The sequence below is a fragment of the Trifolium pratense genome, linkage group LG5, assembly GCF_020283565.1.
Source record: "Trifolium pratense cultivar HEN17-A07 linkage group LG5, ARS_RC_1.1, whole genome shotgun sequence".
NCBI classification, from domain to species: domain Eukaryota; kingdom Viridiplantae; phylum Streptophyta; class Magnoliopsida; order Fabales; family Fabaceae; genus Trifolium; species Trifolium pratense.
In genome coordinates this window covers 57,691,094-57,719,001 of record NC_060063.1, presented here as the reverse complement: position 1 = coordinate 57,719,001, position 27,908 = coordinate 57,691,094, and the positions used below count along the sequence as shown (strand labels likewise).

At 30.8% G+C, this 27,908-nt stretch overlaps 2 protein-coding genes and 1 long non-coding RNA gene across 6 annotated transcripts; 2 read left to right on the top strand and 1 right to left on the bottom strand.

Moving 5' to 3' along the window:
- Positions 1-1,975: 1,975 nt before the first annotated feature.
- LOC123883436 (dihydroorotase, mitochondrial-like) lies at positions 1,976-11,432 on the bottom strand. 2 transcript variants are annotated; one of them, XM_045932239.1, is made up of 9 exons: positions 11,307-11,432; positions 9,744-9,800; positions 6,137-6,345; positions 5,118-5,470; positions 4,797-4,933; positions 3,697-3,862; positions 3,482-3,598; positions 2,865-3,025; positions 1,976-2,438 (listed from the first exon to the last, which is right to left on the bottom strand). In XM_045932239.1, exons 4-9 carry the CDS (start codon positions 5,380-5,382, stop codon positions 2,244-2,246), a joined length of 1,041 nt encoding a protein of 346 aa, XP_045788195.1. In that variant the 5' UTR covers positions 5,383-5,470; positions 6,137-6,345; positions 9,744-9,800; positions 11,307-11,432; the 3' UTR covers positions 1,976-2,243. The 2 variants fall into 2 exon arrangements, with proteins under 2 accessions (XP_045788195.1, XP_045788196.1); XM_045932240.1 differs by lacking the exons at positions 6,137-6,345; positions 9,744-9,800; positions 11,307-11,432 and having other exon boundaries at positions 5,118-5,494.
- On the top strand, positions 7,165-11,308 carry LOC123883440. The gene is made up of 3 exons (XR_006800198.1): positions 7,165-7,584; positions 9,722-9,821; positions 9,961-11,308. It is a non-coding gene; the product is annotated as an uncharacterized LOC123883440 (long non-coding RNA).
- Positions 11,433-18,325: 6,893 nt separating the features above from the next.
- LOC123883439 (patatin-like protein 2) lies at positions 18,326-27,328 on the top strand. 3 transcript variants are annotated; one of them, XR_006800197.1, is made up of 6 exons: positions 18,326-18,437; positions 18,887-18,928; positions 24,951-25,097; positions 25,178-25,468; positions 26,209-26,589; positions 26,940-27,328. XR_006800197.1 is itself a non-coding variant. In XM_045932244.1 (4 exons), the coding sequence occupies exons 1-3, from the start codon at positions 24,945-24,947 to the stop codon at positions 26,449-26,451; spliced, it is 474 nt and encodes a 157-aa protein (XP_045788200.1). In that variant the 5' UTR covers positions 24,938-24,944; the 3' UTR covers positions 26,452-26,589; positions 26,940-27,328. The 3 variants fall into 3 exon arrangements, 2 of the variants coding, with proteins under 2 accessions (XP_045788200.1, XP_045788199.1); XM_045932244.1 differs by lacking the exons at positions 18,326-18,437; positions 18,887-18,928 and having other exon boundaries at positions 24,938-25,097; positions 26,422-26,589; XM_045932243.1 differs by lacking the exons at positions 18,326-18,437; positions 18,887-18,928 and having other exon boundaries at positions 24,938-25,097.
- Positions 27,329-27,908: the final 580 nt, after the last annotated feature.

Here is a 27,908-nt window from a genome sequence, read left to right as displayed (position 1 = left end):
CAGAATAATAATTGGGAATACCAATTTCTAAGTATTTTATGCAATTTCTCAGTTTTAGGGTTGCTTACTTTACCTGCCTGGGCTGCGAGAGAGAGTGAGAGGATGAGAGTGGTGCGGCGGATTTGAGAGCAGCCTAAGATTGAGCAGCTAAGAGTGGGAGCCTTAGATTAGATCGGTTGGGCGGTGGACGGCGGGCGATGGCTAGAGAAAGAGAACGAGAGAGATGAACAAGACAGAGACAGAGACGAGAGAGAGAGAAACAAAAACGAAAACGCGTGTCCAGCTTCTTTCTTTTTCTTTTGTTTCTTTTATTAAATTACAAAAAAAAAAAAATTGGGGGTGGGGCAGCCCGGGCACGTGCCAGGGCATGCGGGCGGCATCTCCGCCACTGAGAGAGAAGACAAAACAGTTTTTATTTTATTTTTAAGAAAAAAGTATCATTATTTATGTGCTGTCAAAGTGTGATTGGATGTGCCTAAATTTCATGTGTTGGGTATGTTTATTCTCTAGCTTATGTAATTTTTATGTATTATTATAAATTTGTCAAATTAATTTATGATAAAATAGTTTAGAAAAATATAATTTTCACTAGTGTGAACTTATAAAATAACATAAAACCTAATTTATATTGCATAAGCTGTTTAAATAAGGTCAAAAATAAACCAATCCAAACGGACCCTATTTATAAAAAAGTAAATGCAACGTAACTTAAAAGTTAGCTATCAATGGAATAGAACTAAATTGCCCCTTAAATACAAAAACGGCTGCAACTTTCTGCATGTTTGTGGACTCCAGTTTTTCTTTTTTTTGGTCTTATTTTTGACAAATATAAAACGATATTCATTTATATCAAATTTATATAGTATGCAAGCAACAAACTCAGAGTACTCCAGCTAGATATTCATCTTATTTGACAGAGCAAGGAAGAATTATTTTATTTTTTCTCTTATTTTCCATACCAATTATCTATTACTTTCCAGAATCTGCTTTCAAAAGAACAAAAATGAAAGAATATTGATCAAAATGACTTCTAATATTAAAGCATTACCATGTTACGCCGGATTGTATCTTCTGCATTTTATAGTCTTAGTTTACAATAGATGCATAGATTATAGATAATGCAAGAGACTGTAGTAGGATCTTACATTAGTTGCACATCAAAACATTACAAAACAAATAGTTAAAATTCAAATGTGAGCATATAATTTCGAAGTTGTATGAAACAAATTCCCCTAAGAACGTATTGTGTCTAATAGAGCACTTGGCATGGGTAAATCTTCTGGATTTTTTTTCCTTCAGAAAGCATGTAAGGACAAGATGAAAAGATTCATTCATTTGTGAGAACAATTGACAATGCTAAATGCAATATGGACCATTACATAGCAGTAGACAGGAGTGCTTAGTCAACTAATAAATCATGCATATAAACTGAACTTTGTATCGGTGTTTCATTCATATATCAGTGAAGTTATTTTTTCCATTCTTTCTATCAATTCCCCATTTCTCCCCACCGTCTTTATCACAATGCCAGAGTGCTTAGGTCATCTCTAAATTGTTTTACTTTCAGTTTGTCAAAATATACTGTCAGACCACGTGTGATGAGCAGCACTAGATGGCCATCATCAAGAGTATGGATGGGATACATAATGGTCCTTGTTGGCTACAAATAACACAACTTTTTATCCCTATATAACATTCATAATGCTATAAGATTCAACTCATAGTTGTGCTGAAGTGACATCGAAGAATAACACGACTATTAAAATAGAAAAATCCCACTTTCAGGGCTCTGTTGTAGGTGAAATTTATTCAGATCTTTCAGTATCCAAAATCTAAATGAATAGTCCATGGACTTGTGTTATTTATATTTATACTATTTCATTTAGCTCAGAATGCAATGAGTTAAGTCACATCAATGATTTGTGAAATAGAAATGAGGACAATAAGTAAAACTTACAAACTGATAAAAAAAAAATTAGAACAAAAACAATTGCCTGATCATATTTCTTAATGCACAAATAAATTCTTATCTCAACAACCAGCTATTTAAGCTGAAAGATACCAAACTTTCAAAGAAATAGGAGAAAGTTTAATCATTATTTCTGCCCACATTTCTGCTAGGCCCGGATGCAATTATTTATGAGTGTGACCAGTTGGTACAAGCTATCAGGTTCATTTATCAAGGCAACCAACTCCAACTAACTAGTATAACATACCTAGGTCCGCCTGCATGTGTCGATTGGTTAAATAAGCAATGCCTCCCATTCAAGTGTTTCACCGGCAAACATGGGAATAATATCTCCGAATGGAAATGATAGACACTCAGGTACTCTCCACGGAGATTTCCTCAGTTTAATCTTTGACTTGTTTCTGGGGATACCATAGAAGTCAGGTCCATTAAAGCTTGTAAAGGCCTCCAGCTTGTCAAGTGCACCAGCCTAAAACAAGCAACAATTTCACATAACATTAAGATTAAACTCCACAACTTCAGTGCAAAATACGAGATATTCCATCAAAGAACATACAGTCCATACTCAGATAAGAAGTTTATCATATCTTAAAACACCCATGAGATGCGTATGAATAATTACCAAAACACTATTATTACTATTTGACATCACCGCCACATTTAAAACAAGATACTTGCGTATACCTTTTGAAAATAATATTTGAATTACTATCACAAAAGAATAATTCAAATTAATCTCAGAAACTCAAACATATTGCAATTAAACTAAAAAATCTACCCTTCTGAAATCTACCCATGTTCACATTTGCAAAATGAATATGCAAATACAAACATTGACTTATGTTAAGTTAACATTGACATTTAATTTAATAAAAAATTATAATAAAAGTGTTACCTCTTCAAAAACCTTTGCATATAGTGATAGAGCGACCGGGGAGTTGTATATGCCAGCACACCCACAAGCACATTCCTTTTTACGCCTATCATGTGGAGCACTATCAGTTCCAAGGAAAAATCGTTTATTTCCACTAGTGATGGCTGAAACAATAGCTTGTCCTAAATAAGAGACGAAGAATTAGCTAACAGTTACATAACCAAGAGGTACAGTTTTGTAACAAATTTGTCTACAAGAATATCATCGTTCCCTGATAACATTTTCCTAACCAAACTTAAATTAGCAGTCTATAAAGTCCGAAACTCATCAATAAGAATGTGTACTCTCTTCAGCAATATTAAAATTTATAATGTATAATGATGTTCAAACTTCGAAGGCAATAAATGCACTGAAAACATATTCCTTTTACCATGCAAATCAGATCAATCAGGAATCTGATAAATTTACTGAAGACAATGTCAAACCACAAGAATATTATAAAATCTGTACCTTACAAATCATTACTTCAATTCTTTCATTCTTTTAAAATTTCAAAATCTAAATAAAAAACTTTGATAAACACCTGAAAGATATTGAAACTCTCTGGACAGTACGGGAAGAGAAACAAGGTAACATACTGTGAATCTCTCTTTTAAGCACGGGTAGACAGTAATTGTGAGGCTGCAAGCCACCTTGGAACAAAGCATTACGATTGAGAAGAATATGCTGAGGTGTAACAGTTGCTGCTACATAACCTTTAAAAAAAACAGCAAATTATTAAGAAGGATTTTTCAACTAAACTATACAGTACAATAAAATGACACAAGCACTCCCAAATAATTTACTACAATACCTTCTTTGCAAGACTCTACAAACTTAACAGCATCCATGGTAGTAATATGCTCCATCACAACCTTCAACTGTGGAAGCTTTTGAATTAAAGGCTCTAAAACTGTTTCAATGAAGACCTTTTCCCGGTCAAAAATATCAACTTCTTGATTTGTAACCTCTCCATGAACCTGTCATGTATATACTGATTCACAGATAAGAAAGTATAATGAAAACTTTTTGGCTACTTTTTATAGTCATTTTATAGTCATAAAGACATGCATATAAAGAAAAGAGCATGTCAATGAGCCTGATAGAGCATTGATCAAGAAATAGACGGAAAAGGATTTATTTGATGTGTGAATAAAAGAAAACGTAAACCAATCCTGAGCAAAGCTCCACAGTAGAGAAACAAGCTTCTCATTTCCTAACCATTAAGGTGAAATGGAAAATAACAACTATGATCATAACTAATTCCCACTATGCTCTTATTAAGGGAATTGGAAATATCCTAACAGAATTTCCACATCTTGAAACCCCTTTCTTAATCTTTCTCTCATACACACGCCACACCTTGGGCCCAACATTTCCTTTCTTCCTTACTAACAGGCCCATTCTTATCAAGACAACACTTGGCTTGCAATAGGAACCCCTCGGCTCATTATCAAGTATTGAAATGTTTGTGGATAATTTCATTGTAAACAAACTCTGAAATTGGTTCCCAAAAACATACATTCTAGCACAAAGGAGTAATAATTACTGCATGAGCAATTTAGCGTATGTTTGGGTGAGTGTTTCCTCTCCACCACCGGACAGTGATATGCCTTTTCACCGTGATTTCCGCAAGCTACAAAGTGTAGCTTCCCCAACAAAGTGGTTTTCTGCTGCATCTTTCGGGGTTGCGGATGCACAACCAAACACATGCTTAACTTATGAATATGATAACTGATTTAGAAATTACAATCAAGAATCTTCAATCAGAAAAGGCATGGCAGAATAAAACATGAAACACATTATAAAAACATAAAATATAGTTTCTTTACCCCACAAAAAAAAAATTGTGGAAGGGACATTAAACATAATAAAGAAACATAACAGAGCCAAAAATAAAAGTAAACAAATTACCAATAATGGTAAACCTTGCTCAACCATTTCCTCAAGAACAGAATAACAATTTCCAAAAAGATCTGTAACACCATCTTGAGAATTTGTTGTAGCACCAGCAGGATATAACTTCACACCATAAACAACTCCACTTTTTTCTGTCAATGCAAATAACAGCAACATCAAACAGTGTAGTAATTTATTGTAATAAAAAGTATAATCTAATCATAAGATAATTGACTACTGATTATAAAGCACATTTGCATATATCTGATAAAAAAACATTATACACAAAAAAATACTATATAAAAATAATTTAAATTTGTGTGATTATAAACTCACTTGCAAGTTGAATCTCATGTGGGGTTGTAACATCAGTGAGGTAAAGTGTCATGAGAGGAGTGAAATTGGAAGTTTTGGGTACTGCTTTCAAAATGGATTCACGATAAGAAATAGCAGAAGATGTGGTAGTGATAGGTGGTTTCAAATTGGGCATAATTATAGCTCTTTGAAAATGCTTTGCACTGTGAGGGGTTACAGCTTCAAGAAGTGCACCATCACGAAGATGAAGATGAAAATCATCAGGTTGAGTAATAGTTATCTCCATCTTTCTGTCTACGCTGTTGCTTCCACCACTGGTTACGTCTCCTCCGTCGGCCTTAATCACTTCTGTGGCGGTGTGGGGTGTATATGCACTGCGACGCAATTCCAAAGTGGACAGTTGAGTTCAGTGTTCTTTATTATCTACTAACAAAACCATATCATAGAAGCAAATCTGCCAGCAACCAATACAACACTGCTAACAAAACATATCATAGATTGGGAATATGGGAAATCACATTTCAATCAAGGACAGGGAGCAAAGGAATAGAGAAGCTATGTGAAGGAAACCCCAAATCAGAATATAAGAAATTGGTTTTGTGTCGGTGTTGGACATGCTCCAACACGTGTCCGACACCAGGACATGCATAATTCGGGGAGTGTGTGTGCTTCATAAGTTTTGCACATATATCAGTGAAGTGTTAATTGATTTATTAAAAATTAGAGTTGTTATAAAATCCTATATGCTTTTCACTAACTCAAAAACCTCACCATTCTTTATGCTTCTACTGCTTCTATTAGGTGAACACAAATCTGAAACCTAACAACAAACAATAGAAACAGCATTGCAGTAACAGAATAAGGAAGAAAGAGCAACATAAATCTGGAATTTAACAACAAACAACAAGCTCTCTAACAATTTAACAACAAATAGTCGAACAACAACAACAACAACAACAACAACAACAACAAGATTCAACATTCAACAATAACAATTTAACAAAAATTCTGAGAGAAGAAAAGGGTTTTTCGATTTATACCTGAGAATAGAGTACAGACGGTGGCGGTGGGTTGCGACGGTCGACGGTGAAAGGTGGTGCGGTGTGGTTGCGATTGAACTTGCCGTTCTCGCTCGCGTTTGCTGAGTGTGAAGGAGGAGTAGTATACGCGTGCTGTGCTATGGAAGGGAAACTGGAGAGGTTTTCTTGTAATTTTAAATATTTGCTATGGGTTCAATAGTAGTTTCACACTATAAAAAAAAAAAAATTTAAAGTTAAATATGATTTTAATCCTACATTTTGGTCCACTTCTAAAAATAGTCTATATATATTTTTATTATATTTTTAATTCTCACATTTTTGTTGTTTCCAATATTAGTGCTTATCGTGAAATTTTGGTTGGCTGGACAGACTTAAAATGCCACACAAATTGATTTAATGATGTGGACGCGCATAAAGTAAATATTAAATGAGTCTATCTGACAGACGAAAATGTCACACCAGTGGAACTCATGCTCGTGGCGAGCTGTAGCGAGCCGTAGCGAACAGCTCCTCCCAGAAATGCTCAAAACATGCGATTTCCACCCAAATTCACCCAAAAATCCCATTTTTCATGTTATAAACCTCAAATGAGTTTGTATTCAAGTGCAACAAACATATCTAAACACAAAAGGATGGTTCATTTCACCGATCTACCATTTTTACTACGAAAAAGTAGAGATTTAACACTTTTACTCAAAACTCTCAAGAACACAAAGTTCTTGAGTTTAATCATTCATAAACTTTGTTTTTAACCATTAAATTCGTTCATACATCATGTTAAAAGCATATTAAGCATGTTATGAACAAAAACAAAAAAAAAACATATTAAGCATGTTAAAAGCATACATCATGTTAAAAGCATATTAAGCATGTTATGAATCAGGAAAGAAAAAAAAAAAAACTCAGCTGGGCCGCAAAATTAAGAACAATCAATCAACGACAAATTGACAATCAATCAACCAAATCCATATTCAGCAAGAAACAAAAACAATGACAATGAATAAGAACAGGCACAAAACGCACCTGAAATCAACAAAACTCACATCTTTTTTCTTTTTAACAACAAAAATATATATCAACAACACAACACAAAGTAGAAACAATGCCTTTGTTCAGTGGCGACTACACCGCCGGGCATGCCTGGCACCTGCCTGGGCTGCCCCTTTTTATTTTTATTTTTTTTATTTTTTATTTTAAATGAAAACAAAAACAGAAAAAGGAAGAGTAGTTTGCTTTCTCTTTCTCGATTCCTCTCTCTCTCAAAATCGCTGCCTCAGTTCCTCTCTCACGCGCCGGCCGCCGCTCTCAATCCCTCTCTCACTGCTCTCAATCTCTCTCCCTCACCTCGCCGTAACGCCGTAACGCCGTTCAATCTTCCGCCGCAGCCGCACCACTGCTCAGCTCACCGCGCCGCACCGCACTCACTCTTTCTCTTCGTCTCGTTTGAGGTAAGCAAACTAACATACTGCAATTAATTTTTAACAACCTAACCTTCTCAATCTAGAATCTTTGTTTGATGATTTGGTGTTGTTTTGAATTTTAAATTTATTAAGCTGTTTTGATTGTTAAGTGATTATATAAATAAGCTGTTTTGGTTATATAAATAAGTAGTTTTGGTTGGTTCTGCAATAGTGTTTTTGTTCTAAATTCATAGTGTTTGTTCTGCAATAGAGTTCTGCAATTCATCTTGTTCTGCAATTCATCTTGTTCTGCAATAGTGTTTGTTCTGCAATAGAGTTCTAAATTCATCAATTCATCTTGTTATGCAATAGTGTTTGTTCTGCAATAGTGTCTATCACCAAGTTCTAAATTCACCTTGGTAATATCAAGTATTTTTGTTCTAAATTTACTAACCTAAATAGTGAGAATTGTCTTTTTGTATTCAGTTAGTGAAAATATTTTGCCTTCACCGCAAAGAAGTCTCGGAAAGGGAATTTGCCTCCTAGTTTTATGTAGTACACTATTGATATGTTATATTTCATCCCCTTATTTGACTCATATTTTGCTGGTTTAAATATTATTGTATCCAGAAATTTGGTTGATAAAATTCCCTCCAAAATTTTGCCTAGGCTCTCTAATATTACTGGAATCGCCACTGCCTTTGTTGGTCACAAAATACAATAGACATAACAGAGGCATATAGCAGCCAAAGGAAACCAAGAGCTACAACTATCCCCACAAACTCAAAACGTACACGTCGGAAACACACAAGCCCTTACTGACCCAATACAAAACAAAAACACTAAGATTTGAATTTGATACATAACTAACTCACCTAAATCAACGAAAAAAACAATGAATACAAGCAACCAACAAGAAGCACAAAACTCACACTAAGAACAAGCACTAAACTCATAGTCTCAACTCTCACACTCACTAAAATCAACAAAAAAATCAGTAAACACAAAAACTCACAGTCTCACACTAAAATCAACAAAACTCACACTTACAATCTCATGCTAAAATCACAATCTCACACTAAAATAAAATTAAAAAGGAAAATAGGACTTAATTGTTGATGATTTCGTGGCCAAACGCCCAAGACGCAAAGGATTCAGTCACCGGTGATGGTTGGGAGTGGATCTCATTGTTGCAGGAAACAATCAATTACCGACAACCCCCATTTATGGTTTATTGATTTAATTTATTTTTGTGAAATTGGGAAAAAAAATTTGGATCAGTTTTTTGGTTAAGAACTTTTTTTGCATTTGTTTGGATGGATTGATAATAGGAGTTGATTTACTGTGCACGGTGGTTGAAGGTAGCTGGTGGTGGACAACATTGGTTTGGAAGAAGATTATAAAAATTTGGTATGGAAGGTATATTGTTAGATGTGGTGGAAATGTTAATTTAAAGGTAAAAAGTACTTGTGTACGGTGCAAGACTTATTGCACTTGTTAACAATAGAAGCCGCCTTATCTACCTTATTATTTCCTAACATGGATTTCTAGGAAGTTCTTGCATTTGGATTACTCTTCCTATATTTTTGTTGGATTTCTCAAGTTCAATTTGTAAAAATAAAAGCAAGACAAAAACCAAGTCCTAACATGGATATAGAAGGATGAATTTCATTTCAAAATAACATGTTCACATAACAATAATATATTCACAGAAAAATGAAGACAAAAAAGAAGATACATACATTACATCAACAAGACTGTAGGCAGTCGCCAAATTATCAGCTACATAAAGAAGATCCGAAATATCTCTCTCTCTTCATTCAAATCTCTCCCCCTCCCTTTTTTATGAATATTGAAATCTCTTAATACAAAAAACCAATTTCAATAAACTTGACTTTAAATGTTATGTTATCTTTGCATTAAAAACTATAAATTTAGTGGAGGTCGAGGCTTGAGATTAATTACTATACATTTTAAATTAAATAAAAAAATTCATTTTTATTAGCAAAACCATATTACTAAAAGTACAGGGTAGACAAATTTTTATCCAAATAAACAAGTATTTGCTTCTATATTCATAAGTCCCTGATATTCTCCAATAGGTAAGTAAATTTATAGTTTATTTTTGAAATTTATGACCTTGACTAAAAAAAGAATTCAAATGTGTGCCAATTTTTTTTTTCAGGATTGGAGTAACAAATGTTTACCTGCAAAGGAAGGAAGGAGCAATAGAATTTAAGAAGAGCATTCACTACCAATGGAGCCTACACCACCAATAAAGGAAAGTGAGTTTATTGAGCAAATATATATTCGCACAAAAATTAAACTCTTTACCCCTCACTCACTTGACATCCTAATAGAAGATAGAACATGAGTTTAAACAAAAGATAACAATAATACTAAAATTTTCAATTTACGCTACAGGTTGATTTTCAGATTCAAACAGTGAAAGCGAAAGACACAAGAGAAACAATTTAAAGAGTTTGTATATTTAGTTTTGGAGACAATGAAATGAACCACAAAATAAGCAAATAAGGAGGTAATATAATATATATACTTTGGTTTTTTTTCTAAGAAAAGATGCTATTCAAGTATTGGATTTGATTCAATATAGATAATAATGTTAACAGATTAACATGTCATCCAAGTGTGATTTGTTTTGTATTGACTAATTCTGATAAACTAAGAAAGTGTATTTTTATTGATAATAATGTTACCAGATATAGCAGTACAGAGGGCTGCATGTTTCATTGCAGTTTAAGAAATTATACGACTCAGGTTATTCACTAGAATGTGGAATGTTTGTATTGATACACTTACAATACCAAATTGCAAATCCAACAAAAACAAGTTCAATAACAATAACTACTATACTAAAAACACATTACAACACATTCAAAAACCTGAAACCAAAAACACATACTATTATTCTTTTTGGACAACTATTGCCAAAATAAACTATAAGAAAACACCATCAAATCAGTCCAATAGAATACAAACAATAATAGTTGACCCCACTTACCAATGGATTATGTTGATCAATATCGAATCTATTGATAGTAGTAGTATATTCTTATCAAACGAATCTAGATTCGGTCAAATTTAATTAGTACTTATGTTAAAACAGTTAATGTTGCAGAAATGAGAAAAAAATAACATCAGATCACCTCTCAGGAATCATGATGCCCTCTCACAAACATGCATTTTCAATTGTCCTAGCATAATGTCATGCATATTTTCAATTCTAATAAGCTATTGCACCCTTAAAGGATTTGCTGGTTTGGTATATATTTAATGACAAGCACGAATCACACATGCAGACACTGCTTTAAGATCAGTAGAATAAATTTCTTAAGAAACTCAAGAGCTGCATAACTTGAAATCTGCTTTTAAACACAATTTCTATCCATAATTTGATCATTTTGAGTATTTAAATTCGCCACCAACATCTTTAAGCTTATAAAAATATTGTAACCACAAACTTAACTTTATTAAGAAACTCTATGACTTAATCTAAATTGTGCTAAAATCCAAAACCAATGCTGCTTCTCTATCTCCAAGAAAAACAAACATAAATAACACAAGTAATGAGGAGTGGGGTTACCATAATAATCATTGATTCAAAGATTAAAAATAAGACACAAGCAGAAACTAAAAACCATAATAATCAAACTAATAAAAAAATATACTCTAATAATTCATTAATTCAAAGATCAAAATAAGACACAAACAGATTACATGAAACTGATACATAGAGATAGATGTTATACCAGATGCTTGAAAGGATGACTTTTACAGGATAACCAGTCAACTACTTGATAATAGGAACAGCAACACGGATTCTGGTATCATCAGTGATGTACAAGTTATCATCCAAAGGAACGTTTAGATCAACCCTAACGAAAAAACCTTTTTCCCTTCAAATCAGAAATGATTTCACCCAAAAATAAAGAATAAGCAGCCTAATTAGATGGAATAAAATCAATTAAGGGAATGATCTAAGAGTTGAAACAATAAAACAATACAAAAAAGACATGCAAAACATTCGACATAAAGAAAACGGAAAAAAAGGAGATCCTTACATGTATTTTCAGAGGAGAAATAAAGTATGAAATATATAGCGGTCCTTTGATGAAACAATGACGATGCTGCCAGGAAAACTCCGTTAAATGGAAGTGTCCATGTTTCGATCTACTCCTTACGTGATTTGGTTGGGATAGAAAGATAGCTATGGTAGAGGAGATCAAGAAAACGAGGCCGGTCTTGTTAGATTAAAAACTCATATACAATTATTAAAGGAAATTTTTGTTAGATTAAAAAAAATATTGACATTCAATAATAAAGAGATTGATTTTGTTATATTATAGAAAAGAATAATTTATTATGCATTTTATTTACCGTAATAAAATTCAGTTTTTAAAAAAACATATAACATGGCCTGTTTGATTCAAGGTAGATGAAGGGAGGTGAGGGAGTAATCTTGACAAAAAAATGTTTCTTTTTATTAAATCTTTTTTTTAAAAAAAAGTTTTTTATTCTTGAAAAAAAATAATTTAAAATTGGTAAAGGGAATATATACATATGAAATAGATACATATGAATTTGTATGAAATAGAATTCTTAAGGACTATACACTTCCCTCCGGTAACTCAAAAGACATAAACCTAGAAACTTTAGAATTTCACACTTAATTTTGATCAACTTCCATATAAATTAATATGTTAAGGAAGAACTATTATAGACAGATAATTTTGATCAATTTGAATCATTTGTTAATGTAACTCAAATGAAAAAATTAAGAGATAAATTATCTCTTTCAAATTTATGTCTTATTGAAAAAATTCTTTAATAAATATTTTATGATTTGAAACTAATTTTACAGATACCTTTGAGGAGAAAAATATGAAAATTTTCAATGAGATAGTTTTTCTTTCTTCTTGAACTACATTCCCTATATTTATAAGTCATTCAACTACTTCAACTCATTCATCCCTCCTCCTGAATCTCCCATCAACCTACAAGGCACTCAAGTTAAGCCACACATTCTAAATTAACATGTCACTTGCTTAAATCAAAGACATGTGATAGAGCTTTAGAATATCGTTTGGATGATTTTTCTGGATTTTTTAGGATTAAATTCATTTTTTTAAAAGCAAAGGCTCTTTACTCAAAAACAGTCATTAAACTGGAACAATCATGTCTACCACCTAGGATTATGACTGGCCATTGGAGATTTGGAGAAGAACACCTAGGATTATGACTGACCATATAAACAAAAAAAAAAAAAAACAAACAAACAAACAAGGAGTATAATGAGAACAAGCATTGCAACGCGAGAGACAATTAAGAGAAGAACACCTAGGATTATGATTGGCCATTGGAGATTGGGAGATACACTTTACTTATTGTTTTATTCAAGATGTAATTGTGGGCGATTTTTTTTCACTATTTGTTTTATAACATTATTGGGTATTTAGTAACAAGTTAGTTTCTTAAGTGGAAAGCTTAACATGACAATTTGTTTAAATTGAAGCATGACACAGAAGAAAATTATATCATCTTAAAAAGTCTAAACAGAGCCAGAAGAATATAAAAGTAAGTTTACAATTTGTCATGAGCTCGTATCATGTGGAGTTTAGTTGTAGTAAGTCATCTAAATACAGAATTAAATCACAGCAAATTAAACCCAAAAAAGACTTTTCGCCACAACCTATCAAAACCAGACACTTGACAGCAATAAAAAATACATAGACACCGATTTCACTGTTACTACTATAATTAATTTTGTTGAATATTCAATCCTTAAAAAGATCAAGAAGACATGCACAAATCATATATTCAGGTTTGGACAGGGAATACATAACAATATATTAACTGAAGAAGAATAGTGAGTTGTAAAATTAAAAAAACCAAAAAAAAAAAAAAAAAGCCTAGACAATTAGACACATTAAGAAGAGAAAGACACCAAAAGTTTTAAAAAGTATTTGGTAGGAAATAAGAATGATTTCAGTATATGGACAACAAAAAAATGAAAATAACTCAAGTATATGCACGGGTTTGCAGGATCGACATGATTAAAACAAAACTCATTGTGCCAACACTAATAAATTCCCTTTTTCTAAAACAATTGAAAAATAAGAAACAAGAACAAAAATATACCTCTCCAAATCAAAGCCACAAATGCCAAGAACATAATCCAAAGATTAAAATAAGACACATCCAGAAACTAAAAACACATGAAATCGATACATAGAGATAGATTCTATACCAAATGGCTTGAAAGGATGACTTTTGCACCATAACCAGTCAAATACTTGATAGTAGGTAGGAACAACAGAACAGATTCTGGTATCATCAGTTTGATGTTCAAGTTATCATACAAAGGATCAACCCTAACGAAAACAATTCTTCCTTTCAAATCAGAAATGATTTCACCCAAAAATAAAGAATAAACAGCCTAATTAGATGAAATAAAATCATTAAGTGAAAGATCTAAGGGCTGAAGCAATAAAAAACAACACAAAAAAGACATGAAAAACATTCGACGGAATGAAAAGGGAAAAAAGGTTTGATCCTTACATGTATTTTTCAGAGGAGAGGGAAAGTATCAAGTATATAACGGTCGTTTGATAGAACAATGATGATGCTGCTGGGAAAACTTCGTTAAATGGGAGTGCCCATTTTTCGATCTACTCTCCTTAAGTGCTTTTGTTGGGATAAAAAGATAGAGATGGTAGAGGAGATGAAAAAACGAGGTTTTTTGGGCCAAACTTGATGGGGTTTGCGGCGAAAAGCCGCCGGAGGTTGAAGGAGAGAAGAACGGTGTGGCGTGGCGTGGCGTCGCGTCCCTTTGAGCTTTTTAGGGTTTGAGACGAATGCCGGCCGGGTTAACGACGAGAGAGGTGTGAAAATTGAAAATAAAAAAGAGAGTAATAAATCATACAGATTCCAAACCAAATCCAACGTAACTTATGGACTTCAAAACAAAATTAAATGAAGTTAAATTTTTATTTTTTTTAAAATTCTATTAAATCTTTGCTTAAAAACGGGAGAAGTTATCTATAACAATATATAAAGGGGATAAGGGAGTTTGGGCTGGATTTTTTTGGGTCCATTTTGCCCTTAACTTCCTTTATGGTTTTTTAATTATTCCATAATTGCCCTTAACTTCCTCTCTTTTTTTTTATGGTTTTTTCATCTATATCTATTCTATACTTCTATAACAATATATAAAGGGGATAAGGGAGTTTGGGCTGGATTTTTTTGGGTCCATTTTGCCCTTAACTTCCTTTATGGTTTTTTAATTATTCCATAATTGCCCTTAACTTCCTCTCTTTTTTTTTATGGTTTTTTCATCTATATCTATTCTATACTATAATATATAACAATATATAAAGGGGATAAGGGAGTTTGGGCTGGATTTTTTTGGGTCCATTTTGCCCTTAACTTCCTTTATGGTTTTTTAATTATTCCATAATTGCCCTTAACTTCCTCTCTTTTTTTTATGGTTTTTTCATCTATATCTATTCTATACTATATCTATAACAATATATAAAGGGGATAAGGGAGTTTGGGCTGGATTTTTTTGGGTCCATTTTGCCCTTAACTTCCTTTATGGTTTTTTAATTATTCCATAATTGCCCTTAACTTCCTCTCTTTTTTTTTATGGTTTTTTCATCTATATCTATTCTATACTTCTATAACAATATATAAAGGGGATAAGGGAGTTTGGGCTGGATTTTTTTGGGTCCATTTTGCCCTTAACTTCCTTTATGGTTTTTTAATTATTCCATAATTGCCCTTAACTTCCTCTCTTTTTTTTTATGGTTTTTTCATCTATATCTATTCTATACTATAATATATAAAAAGAATACATGAGTTTTGGGGTAGAATTTTCATAATACCAACATTACCCGTGCTTTTTTTTAGTAGCAACAAAAATCTTTTATTAACAAACTCACCATAACATAAGGCGTATCTTTTTTTTGGGTACATAAGTTAGACACAGGCAGGCGCGGAACGCGCCTGCCTGGCCCGCTAGTTATACATAAGTGTAATCCTTATGCATGGTACATAAGTCAATAATATCCATTAGATTGAGCATCCACATGTAATAATCCTAGTCAATCTCAACTCACACACTCACACCTAATCTCACACCCCCCAAATTTCTCACGTACCCCCCAAATTACTCGCGCACCCCCAAATTTCTCGTGCACCCCCCAAATTTCTCATGCACCCCCAATTTCTCGCGCACCCCCAAATTTCTAGCGCACCCCCCAAAATTTTTCACGCACCCCCCAGATAACTTGTGCGCCCAATTTTTTTTTAACCCCCCATATTTCAAGCCTAAACCATTTTGTTGTGAGAATGGTTTCAAAAATATACACTCCAAAACCATTAAGTGCATAAGATGGTTTTGAAGTACAACCTATAATTAGAATCATAATTGTTTTTTTTTTGTACAATTATAATCATTATTTAAAACCAGTTAAATGGTTTCAGATAGTTATACACTAAAACCATTGTATTGTAAAATGGTTTTATGTGTGTTTTTATGGTTTCAAAAATTCTGGAAACCATTATGTTGGTTAAATGGTTTCAGATAGTTATACACTGAAACCATTTGTATTGTAAAATGGTTTTATGTGTGTTTTTATGGTTTTAAAAATTCTGGAAACCATTATGTTGGTTAAATGGTTTCAGATAGTTATACACTGAAACCATTTGTATTGTAAAATGGTTTTATGTGTGTTTATATGGTTTTAAAAATTCTGGAAACCATTATGTTGGTTAAATGGTTTCAAATCACAATTATTGTTTGTATTCTAATTATAGGGTTGTACTCTAAAACCATCTTATACACTTAATGGTTTTGGAGTGCATATCTCTGAAACCATTCCCACAACAAAATGGTTTAGGCTAGAAATGTGGAGGGGACCAAAAAAATAAAATTGGGGGGCAAAAGTCATATTGGGGGTGTGCGAGAAATTTGGGGGTGCATGAGAAATTTGGGGGTGCACAAGTAATTTGGGGGGTGCATGAGAAATTTGGGGTGTGCTAGTAATTTGGGGGGTGCACAAGTAATTTGGGGGGTGCACTAAGTAACTTATGCATGGTGCATAAGGATAGCTTATGTATAATAATCAATCCCGTTCCTAGTGTTGTTCTTGGGCACTTGGAAAAGGCTCTTAAGGTCAATGCCCTATTCATATAAAAAATAATCTATTTTTTCTTATATATAACATTGCGTTAATTAATTGCGTATATTTGGTTCGTGCGCGCACTAATCCCGACACTTGTTTATATATGCAAGGTTTTACATTAAAAACGTAAAACTTTTTTTTTTGAATGTACAAACATCTTTTATATTATAAGCTTGTATACACAAACAAATTCTAAACCCTAATTTGTTTTCTCTGTTTTCCCTCCATTTTATCTTGCAATTTTTATTAAAAAATAATACAATTTTGTCTTGACTAGGATTCGAACCTGCAACCCTTCAATACAAGGCAATATTTCCAACCACTATGGCAAGTATACCAATTATGATTAAAATTATGTGTAATAATTGATAAGCACAGTCAATTTTAAACGTATATCATATCAAAATTATTCTTGACTATAGTATTCATCACGAAATATTTTTATGTCTTTCCTGATGAATGATTTTTTTCTACCGGATCATAAATTTAGAGAATAATTATCATGTGAGATTTGAAAAGTTATTATCAAACTCAATTCTGCTAAATCAAATTTTTTTGCAATACGACCAAACACAACCATGGTGATGTCACTAATCACATTCATTATTTTGATTTTAATATTGCAGATTTAATATTAACCGATGATCAATTTATACAATATGCACTAGCAGACCAATTGTGTTTAAATTATGTCCACAAAGTGTTAAGCTCCATCAACTTTCATAGGAAAGATTTCATACGACAATTAAGCACCATCAATTTCCATTGCACAATTTAAACAATTAAAAACCGATAATCTTTTATCTCTTATATTATAAGCTTGCTAATATAAGTTAACCCTAAACCAAATTTTTTCCCCTCTCATTTTCTCTTTCTTTTTATTGCAGCTTTATATTCAAAAAATACAGATTTTTTTATGATAGGAATCAAACTTGCATCCCTTACTTACAATAAAACATTTCAACCGCTAAAACATGTGCTTCAATTATGAAAGAATTTAGGAATCCTAATATGTTAACCCTATTTTCAATAAATTTAAACGGCTAAATTAATCACATTTTTTATTTATTTATGGATGTCTACTTAAGTTTATGTTCATGATTGTGTCTTTAATTTTTTTAACATTTAATTATCATAAATTTTTTAACCTTTAGTTATCAGCGCTTATAAAAATAAAATAAAAAAAACCTTTAGTTATCAGCAAATTTTTTAATAAGTAAACAAAACGATGGGGTTTCAAAATTATTTAAAAAATATATAAAATATAAAATAAGCACATAAACAAATATATAATAATTAGTCCATGAAATTCGCGATAATACTCTTATTAAAAATGCTCTTAAAATTTTTGTATTTTATTTTTTATTGTTATATATTACAGCTAATTAGACTCATGCACCGCATGGGTCAAAGTTCTAGTAAAACTTAAATAGCCTATTTATAACTTAAAAAACTTACGGAACTTATATAAAACTTAAAAGACTTATGATTTTACCTGTATTTTATTACATAACATTGATTGCTCTATTAGTTAGAAGGTACAGTACCTTAGAAGAAAGAGATTCTTATTTTGACGTGATAGCAGGGACTACTGGAGGACTCATTGCTACTATGCTTGCTGCACCAAACTGCTAAACAAATCTTACAATTCTATTTGGATTTTGGTCCTTCCATATTCAACCAAACTGAAGCCAGGTATTTCATAAGAAACAATGTTTGTATTTATTTTAAGGAAAATACTAAACAGTGCCCCGGGGCACCGGTTAAGTATTTGAAAATAGAAATTCTACCTCGAAATGCGTGCATTAAATGCCTCAAAAGTATCAAAAGTTATATTTTTAACATTAATTTTATTTTTTATTTCTTTTTTGGTATGCTTAACAAGTGCCCCGGGAGCACTGTTTAGCATCACCCTTTTTTTAATTAGGAGATTTATCTTTGCAGTCCTATGAGTTGCTCGTACACTATACGTTTTTCTTATTTTATTTTTCCCCTTTGATTCTCTTTTTGTATTTATGCGAAGAATCTCTTTCTATTTTTCCCCCATAAGTGAAGACTTTCAACGTGTTTGGTTCTCTTTTTGTATTTAGGATTACATTTCTTGTTTATATCCATCTTAATGTATTCTCTTCTTGCTAATGCAGTGGTTGGAATCAGACTACCTAGGGTCCCCAGTTTAATGGCAGGTTCTTACATGCTAAAGCACGTGAAATATTGTGAGAAACACGATTGAGTGATGCATTAACCAATCTTGTAATCTCAACCTTTGATATCCAGAAAGTCCACCCAATTATTTTTCCAAGCTTTAAAGTTAGCACATTTGCATAAACATATACTTAATGGATGGGAGAGTCTCAGTTAGAGATTCTCCGCATTCATGTAGTCAGAACATTGATTGTTGGTCATTTGACCAAGATCAAAAAGTTATTGTTCACATTTGGTATTTTAAATTATAAAAATTAAAATTTGTATTTGGATCATTTATCTTGATCAAATTATCAATGATATCATGACTCAGTGTATGAAAAATCGCCGACTCACTCACGGTATAATAAATTTGAATTAACTTTTATTTTTACCATTGTTTGTGAAACATTTTTTTTAATTTATTTCATAATCAAAATCTTATAACTACAAAAAGAAATTGACTCAAAAATACAACGGTTAGACATAGAAAAGGCCACATCTTTTACTAGTAAAAGGAAGGTTGAATTGCCCATAGGCCTTCATTGTGATGATGTGGCATCTCTAAAAAAACTCCATATTTTTATTGAAAATTTACCAACTTCTCTTAATTATTATTAAAAATATCTAAAATAAAATTTATCCTCCACAAATTAAATTTCATGTCTAATGATTAATACATGAATAGAAAAAGAAACCCCCATAATTCCAAAAGACTATATTTTGGCATATATAAAATGATAAATATGGATTAATAGAAAACGTAAATGACTAAATAATTAAGAGTAACCTAAATATCCATATACTTGCCCAAATAAAAAACTTAATTCGTATATATGGATCAATAAAACATTCATACGTAAAAACCAAAAAAATATATCCATATGTCACTAAAATATGTACATATAAATTATATGTATATATAATTTTTAGTATTGTTATTAAATATATATAATCTAATTTTCTAAAAAAACCAAGATAAATCATATTAATATATTATTACACATTGCAAGAGGTTAAATCAACAATCAAACGATTAGCTTATCAAAAAAAAAAAAATCAAACGATTAATTACAAGGGATAAAAACAATTATGATTGACCCTTAGGTATTCATATGATGCAACTATAACTGCAAAATTATTATTATTATATTATACAATTAACCCTCATGATTGTTGGAGTTCCTTTCAATAATTATATATAAAAAAAAAACTGTATGTTTTACCACAATGATCTTTATAAATATTGATACTCACACATCACTACTTGCCCATGATCTCATATTTTGTAATCTTATTTTTTTTTCTTTTTTGTGTTTTCTAACCTTCTTTGTAGTAATTTCATCACATCATGTCTACTCTTGAGTAAATCAACTACACTATCTTATTGTTTCAAGGAAAAATGTAATTCTATTTTCAAATGTATTTTCCTCATTGTTTTTGGGATAGGTTCTTTTTTTTCTTTCAAATATAGCAATGAAATGTATATTCAAGAATAACATTGCGACAATGAAAAATATATATAACTGCAATTTCTTAACTTTTTTTTAGTGGTACTTGGTTTTAATAGAGAAGATTTGGAAATGTAATACAAGTTGGTCGTATGAAGCAAATTTGGAAGAATTTAATCTCTACTTGGTTAGAGGTGTTTTCATATGCTTAATCATCTTGGTTAGGATTCAAATAAGTGGATTGGGCTGGTACGAAGGTTTTCAAGTTTGTAATTGAGCTAAGTTGTATTTTAATTTCTTTATTACTTTTAGAATAAACTCATTTAAGTCACTAAGAAAAATCATAAGATTCCATTTAGTTTCTAAGACAAATATTTTGTTTGATTGATGAAGGAAAAGTGGCGTAGCAATTTAGTCACTACTTTACAATTTATACTTTTTTATTACACCAACATTTTAACTACTAATTTTGATATTCCATTGCTTAAAAAGTCACATAAAATTAAAGATGCAAACAAATTAAAGAGAGGATAGTGGCATAAACCTCACTAAGAAAAATAAAATTAAACCAAAATAGAAAAGAAAAAGAATTAAGCATATGGTGAAAATGATAAACGAAACCACTAGCTAAATAATTCTGACAAATAAAAGGCAAAAAAATCTTAATAAGTAATATAAAATGTTATATTATATTTATCTATTTTATTATTTAAATTACTCTCTAAGCATAATAGTATTTAGGAGGTAAGATATTATAGTTATGAGTGAGTACATAGTGAGATAGTCTTAAGAATAAGATGACATGTTGAATGTTAAATTCTTATAATATCATGCAAACTAAAAAAAGAAGAATAGTATTTCTTAATCTTTGTACTTTCGAACAGGTGGAGGGTGTTGAAGCCCTAGATTTAGACCCCCAAAAATAATTTTTTTGGTAAAGGATTTAGGCGCCAAATTTTTTTTATCACCTTTATACTATAAGAAAAGTTTACAATCTCTATTAAAAAATATTTTCATCATCTCTTTTAATTAAATTAAATCATTTTAATTTTAATTATCAATATATCAAATTATCACTATATAACTTCTTACACAAGGGACCAACTAACTAAAATGAAAAATTAAATTAAAAGGGACCAACTAATATATAAGATTTATATAACCACAAAATATTCATGACCATTGAAATTCTTTCAATACTAATAAAAAAAAACGTGTGTCTCTCTTCATTGCATAGTTAATTGGTTCCTAAATGAAAAATTTAATTAAAAGGGACCAATATAACCACAAAATATATTCTTTCAATACTAAGAAAGAAAAAAAAAAGTGTCTAAGACTATTGGAATTCTCTTCATTTCATAGTTAATTGGTCCCTAAATGACAAATGAAAAATTTAATTAAAAGGGACCAACTATCGATATCGATTTATACATATCCATTAGAATTATCAAAAAATGGATGGATTTTCAAAAGAAATTGGATGTGGCACTCTATAAAAAAAGTTTACAATCTCTATTAAAACCTTTTCATATTTCATATAATAGAGTTACTCTAATAATAAATAATAAACAATAATAATATATTAAAAAAAAAACTAACACAATTTATTGTTGTTGAATTGAGACAAAAATGAATTGCAAGCAATGAAAGGTGGTACGATGCATCATGTTATTGTTTTATTAATTGCATTGCAATATATTATTAAAATATATATTGTATGTTACAATTCCCTATTAATGCAATTGAAAACAAAGAATTCTTGGAGACACTAATATTGAATATGTAAATTTAGCTAATTATCAAACACAAGCTCTATATAAAGTTAACCCAAAAGCTAATTATCACCACCATATTGAATATGTAAATTTACATTGAAGTCTAGCTTCTATGTTTTAACAAAATTTTAATTTATCTATCTCATGACAAAAACTCTATGGTTTCTTTGTCTGACATCTCCATGAGAAAAAGTTATGCATCTTCACCTTCCATATGTTAAAGTGACACATTATAGTCTCTTGAATTGATTTAAAAGCTATCGTGTGCATATATATAGTTACATCATAAGTATATTGATTTTTGTCCTTGGTAGGTGATGGTGTCTAACCTCTTAGAATATCAGGTATGTCTACATGTGATTGATTAAGAAATTGATATACATATATGTGATAGTTGCCTATTAATATGTTTGTAAATTAGAATTTTTCTACTACTCTGAGTTTAGAACATCTCTAATAATTTTTTATATTTCTTTTTTAGGTTGGATATTTTTTTAAATATCAACCGGTGTTTTGTTCGATGATTAATTAAACTATGAGTTGAATCGATTAATATGAATATGACTATTTTTTCATGTGAAGGAGGAGAACAGGATAAAACATACTTCTATTTTTGCTTACGTTGCATCCTTGCTCCTTATAAAGCCTATGAAATGACACCTCATGTAAGGATGTGTATTTAACTCTAATGGGAGTTTGTAAACCATCATTTTTTTTTATTGATATAATGTTTGTAATTAGACAACTTTTCTTTTTCATTTATTATTTTATTAGTCTAATGTTTTAGCTTATTTGTTTCTTATTTTCTTTTTCATTTATTATTTTATATAAGGTAGAAGATTTGTATAAAAAATTGTTGATTAATAGGAATATAATTATTTTTTTTCATGTGAATAAGTTGAAGAGGATAAAAGAGACTTCTATTTATTGATTTTGAAGTGCCTTAAAATTTATATAGATCGAGGGTATATTGATGTTGGAGGCATTCAATTAAAAGAGGACAATCCAAATAATTTAGAAATATAAATATGTGTCTCATTTTTAAATATTATATTGTCTACAATGTGTAGGTGATCTACTTGATCTCGATCAAGAGAAATATAGAAACAAAAACAAAGTAGAAATTAAAATAAGTTTTTTTTTGTAGTTGACACTCAAGTCATGCGGTTCTTATAATTGTAATACATGCAAGAAGTATATTGATTCAACTTGACTTAGAGGTTGTCCAAATATATAATCTTCATGCATTTATCGTATAACATTTGCCTAATCCTGGATGGTTCAATATGAATATATATGAATTTTAATAGACGGTCCTATTTTAATCTATGCATGTCATCTTATTCTTACAACCATAAAATTAATCGATGAAAAGAATTGTGCTAAATACTTTTTCCTCCCACTTAGAATTGTACTAAAAACTTTCTAAATTAAATTAAAAAAAGACAAAAATTATTAAATAAAAATTGTTGATGCTCATTTGTCAAAATAAATTTTAGAAATTATTAAAACCGTAGATGTTAAAATATATTTACATATATTTAGAAAATATAATCACACATATATTTAAACATATTTACACACAACTAAAATTCACCAATAATTCAAAAATTATTAATTTAATTTACATAATAATATAATTTTTTGGATAAATTAAGTACATATTCTAAAAGATTGTTTACGTTACGGCTGAAAATAAAATAGTGGAATATTTATAAGAATAAGATGACATTTCTTTAAGCAAATAAGAAGATGACACATGTTAAATCTTAATATCATCTATAAGACTTTCTTTACCTTAACCAAATAATTAAACCTAAATTCAAATATATAAAATTTTCGTCCAAACTTATATATTAACAACAACAAATATTCGAGTTTATATAATATAATAAGAAAAATAAAATAAATGTTCAAGAAAATATTAAATAAGAGGGATAAAAACTAACAATAATTTTGAAGAGACACAAACCTCGCCAAGAAAAAGAAAAACAAACCAAAAACAAAAGGACCAAGCAAAAAAAAATGTGAACCAAACAATAGACTAAAAAATTGGGACTAATAAAGTTGGAATAAAATTTCACCAAGTGAATAGTGAGAATAAACTCCAAGAGAACGAGAGATGAGTAAGTAGATAAGCTATTTGGAACCTTAAATTGCATAGAACGTAGTAAGCAAATACACTATTTGATACATAATTTTCAAAAAATGAGATCACGCGGAACAAATAGGCAAAGCCACCATATATGAATCATATTCTATAATCAAAACTTATTTTAACATTTCTCATGAGCAATATTGTCTACAAGTATAATTAGGTATGCCTCCAACTCTTATTGAAAATAATAAAATAAAGAATACATCAAAAATAAAAAACAAATTAACATTTGACTATAAAATTGCAACTCATATAAAGAAAACTAAAATCTTATATGATTACACTAATAATATAAAAAATGATACATCCTTTCAAACTTATGAAATATTATAAGAGATCTATTACATTAAAATATAAACAAACTACGATATAATAAAAAATCTAATATTTCTAAACAACCTTTTTTTACTCATATACTAATATTAAACATAATCATATTTTAAAATAATATATATTATTTAACTATATGTGATTATAGTTATCACAATCATTATTTTTTTATTTATAAAAATATTTTAATTATATATTTTAATCGAACCCGTGCAACGCACGGTTTATTCCTAGTTTGCTATAAAATGAATAACTTTATTATTCCCTTTCCCTTCACTCACCATTGTTTGTGAAACTTTTGTTCATGCAGTTGGATGATGTTCCTAGCCTAGATGTAAAATTGTCGGATATATCAATTGGAACTTCAGCTGCACCATCTCTACTACCACCTTATTACTTTAAGGATGGTGATAATGAATTCCATTTAGTTGATGGTGGTATAGCCGCGGGCAGTCCGGTAAGCTAATTATAAATAAATTTGTTTTTTTTAATATATTGAAAAAGTGATGTATCTGATCTATATTATATATTATTCAGTCATTGGTTGCAGTGAGTGAAGTGGTACAAGAATTGAATGAGAAGATTTCTCATTTCATTCCTGTGAATCCAAACAAACCTATCAAAGTGGTGTTGTTGTCATTAGGATGTGGAAGAGGGGAGCCAGCTCTAAGGCTTGATGCTAGAGATGCAAGGTTCTTGTCATTTAATCAGTGGGTACCAGTTTTAGCGATAGATCTTGCTGCTGCTGCTGCAGACATAAATGAATATCACCTTGCATCAGTGTTCCCTGACCTCCCATCTTCACACAATTACTATCTTCGAGTTGAGGTACATTAATGAATGCATTGCATGTCCTACATTTTTTGTCTTTTTTTTTTTTTGAAAAAATATTTATGATACGTGTCGATTTAATGTGGAGTGTCTCACTACAAGAAAATTGTCACTTTGTGACACTTCAATTGTGTCTGTTTGGACATTACAACGGTTTAGGCCACTGTCGCAGTGTTTTTTCATAAAGGGCAGTGAAAATAGACTCTGTTTTATTACAAAAATAAAATAAAATTGCATTATGTGTTACCAAAAAAAAAATAGAACACCTTCATGACTTGACTAATCAAAAAATTAGAGGTGTTTGGGAACAAGCTTTTTTTACTAGCTTATAGTTTTTTTCCAGATGCTATTTCAAGTAGCGTTTAAGCTTACGTACACGCAAACTCCAAAAACGCAAATCAGTGTTCATCGTTCGAAAAACGCAAAACCCTAACTCATTTCTTCATCCACGAAGCTATGGAGTTCATGCAACCACAATCGCCTAAGCTGGTCATCATTCCAAATCCCCAAGTCGACGAAATTATTAACATTACCCGTTTTAAATAGTATTAATGATCATTTTGGAATTGTATTTTAGCGGATTAATTTTTTTCTTCTTATCTTAAGGTTAAAAAGTGGATTTATTTAAATGAAAATATAGTGCCTGTATGGAATATTAATTTTTTATTTTATCATTTGATTCATTTCATAAAGTCTACTAGTATAACATTTGGGTATATTTTAAATATAATGCACAGGAATATAACTTGGATTCAACCATAGGCGGTTCTTGGGATCAAGATTTACTGCAGTTGTAAATCACAAAGTTACACACTGTTTTAGATCTCATCCGTCTATTTCAGATCGGTCGGTTCATATTGAATCTATATATAATCAGTCCAAATCAATCTGAACCATTCAGATTAGATCAGACGGTTCTTATTTAACACAGCGTGAAACTGTGTGAAAAGTTTACTGCAGGAAATCCTGTTCCGTGCTAATTCTACCCAAGAAAACATGGATAAACTTGTAAAGGTAGGAGAAGACTTGTTGAAACAAACTGTTAAGATACAAAATGTTACTTCTTTTGTCCCATACGAAAAACCAAGTGAGGGTACAAATGCTGCAGCTCTTAAAAGGTTTGTGCAATTTAACATTTTTTTTTTTTTTTTTTTTGGCTTTCGCACTGGTTCCAACCCACCAAAGGTGGACGACTAATCCAGCTCGTGCGTAGAGGCATGCGCACTGGCCAAGCGTTGTTCCCCCTGGGAATCGAACCCGGTATTCCCCGGGTACGTCCTTGGAAGGAGCTCCTTGCCACTTGAGCCCAATCAACTTGGTTATTCAAGCTTAATGATATTTAACCTTTTTTTTTTTTATTATTATGATGATATTTAACTTTTTCATAATGCTTTAATATTGTGGAAATTAACCTAATTAATATGTAAATTTTTTCATGCTAACTATGTGACAATTGTATTTTATGAAGGTTGGCTAAGATTTTGTACAATGAGAAGCAATACCGTTTGAAAATGAAATCGGTGGAGAAAGGAGGACGACCATTTATTGGATAAATGTCAAGTGTTTCTAGTTTGTTGATTTCCTCTCAAATGTATTCCATCAGATTAATTTCCTCCAATTTTATATTTAAGAAATTTTTTACTTTTTCTGTTCATTCAATTTTTAATATATCTAATTTATAATATGGATTGGATATATTAGTAATTGAATAAATTTAAAAGTATATAAAAAAAAATTTATATATATGAAGGGAGTCTCTTAGTTTTAATTTGTGGTTGTGACTTTGTACTATAACCTTAGATACCACGTGCTGATTTTTTTTTTTTGAAGGAGATACCACGTGCTGATGGCACTACCTACACCCCACGAAAAAAATATAGTATTACATTACCTAACTCAGTATATGTATTACATTACACCTACCTCACTACCTACCCGCAGGGACGGAGAGGGACGGATATGGGGTGGCAAAGTAGTGGCCAAGTATTAGTATATTGTAAATCAAGAAATTTGATTGAGTGGGAAGAATTAAGTTTGTGTATTTCATATATTTTTTTTTATAGAGATTAGTCACTGTTAAATGGTGCTGGAAAATTCATACTTATAATTTGGTAACAAAAAAAATTACACTGACCATGTAAACAAAAATAATCTATATAAATAATTCGTTAATTTTATTATTTTACTATTTTTCGGCTCCCGGTATGATAAGCTTCTAGATCTGTTCCGGTACATAATAGTATTAAATAATCCTCTAAGAAGAGTAAGAAGAACTTGATAATTTAGAATTCGGCCGCAAGATAAATAAAATTTGACCAAAATTAATTTTTAAGTAAAAATTGAACTCAATTAAATATAATTATTTTATTGTATTCCAATATCATATTTTGGCACGCATAAACTAATTCAAATAGAAATCATATTGAAAAAAATAATA

Coding starts and splice junctions, on each gene's coding strand:
- LOC123883436 (XM_045932239.1), bottom strand. CDS start 5,382: ATGGAGATAACTATTACTCAACCTGATGATTTTCATCTTCATCTTCGT. Junction 3,863..4,796: donor AGCAAGGTTTACCATTATTG/GTAATTTGTTTA, acceptor TATACATGACAG/GTTCATGGAGAGGTTACAAA. Junction 3,599..3,696: donor TGTAGAGTCTTGCAAAGAAG/GTATTGTAGTAA, acceptor TTTTTTTTAAAG/GTTATGTAGCAGCAACTGTT.
- LOC123883439 (XM_045932243.1), top strand. CDS start 24,945: ATGCAGTTGGATGATGTTCCTAGCCTAGATGTAAAATTGTCGGATATA. Junction 25,098..25,177: donor GTATAGCCGCGGGCAGTCCG/GTAAGCTAATTA, acceptor TATATTATTCAG/TCATTGGTTGCAGTGAGTGA. Junction 25,469..26,208: donor ATTACTATCTTCGAGTTGAG/GTACATTAATGA, acceptor TATAATGCACAG/GAATATAACTTGGATTCAAC.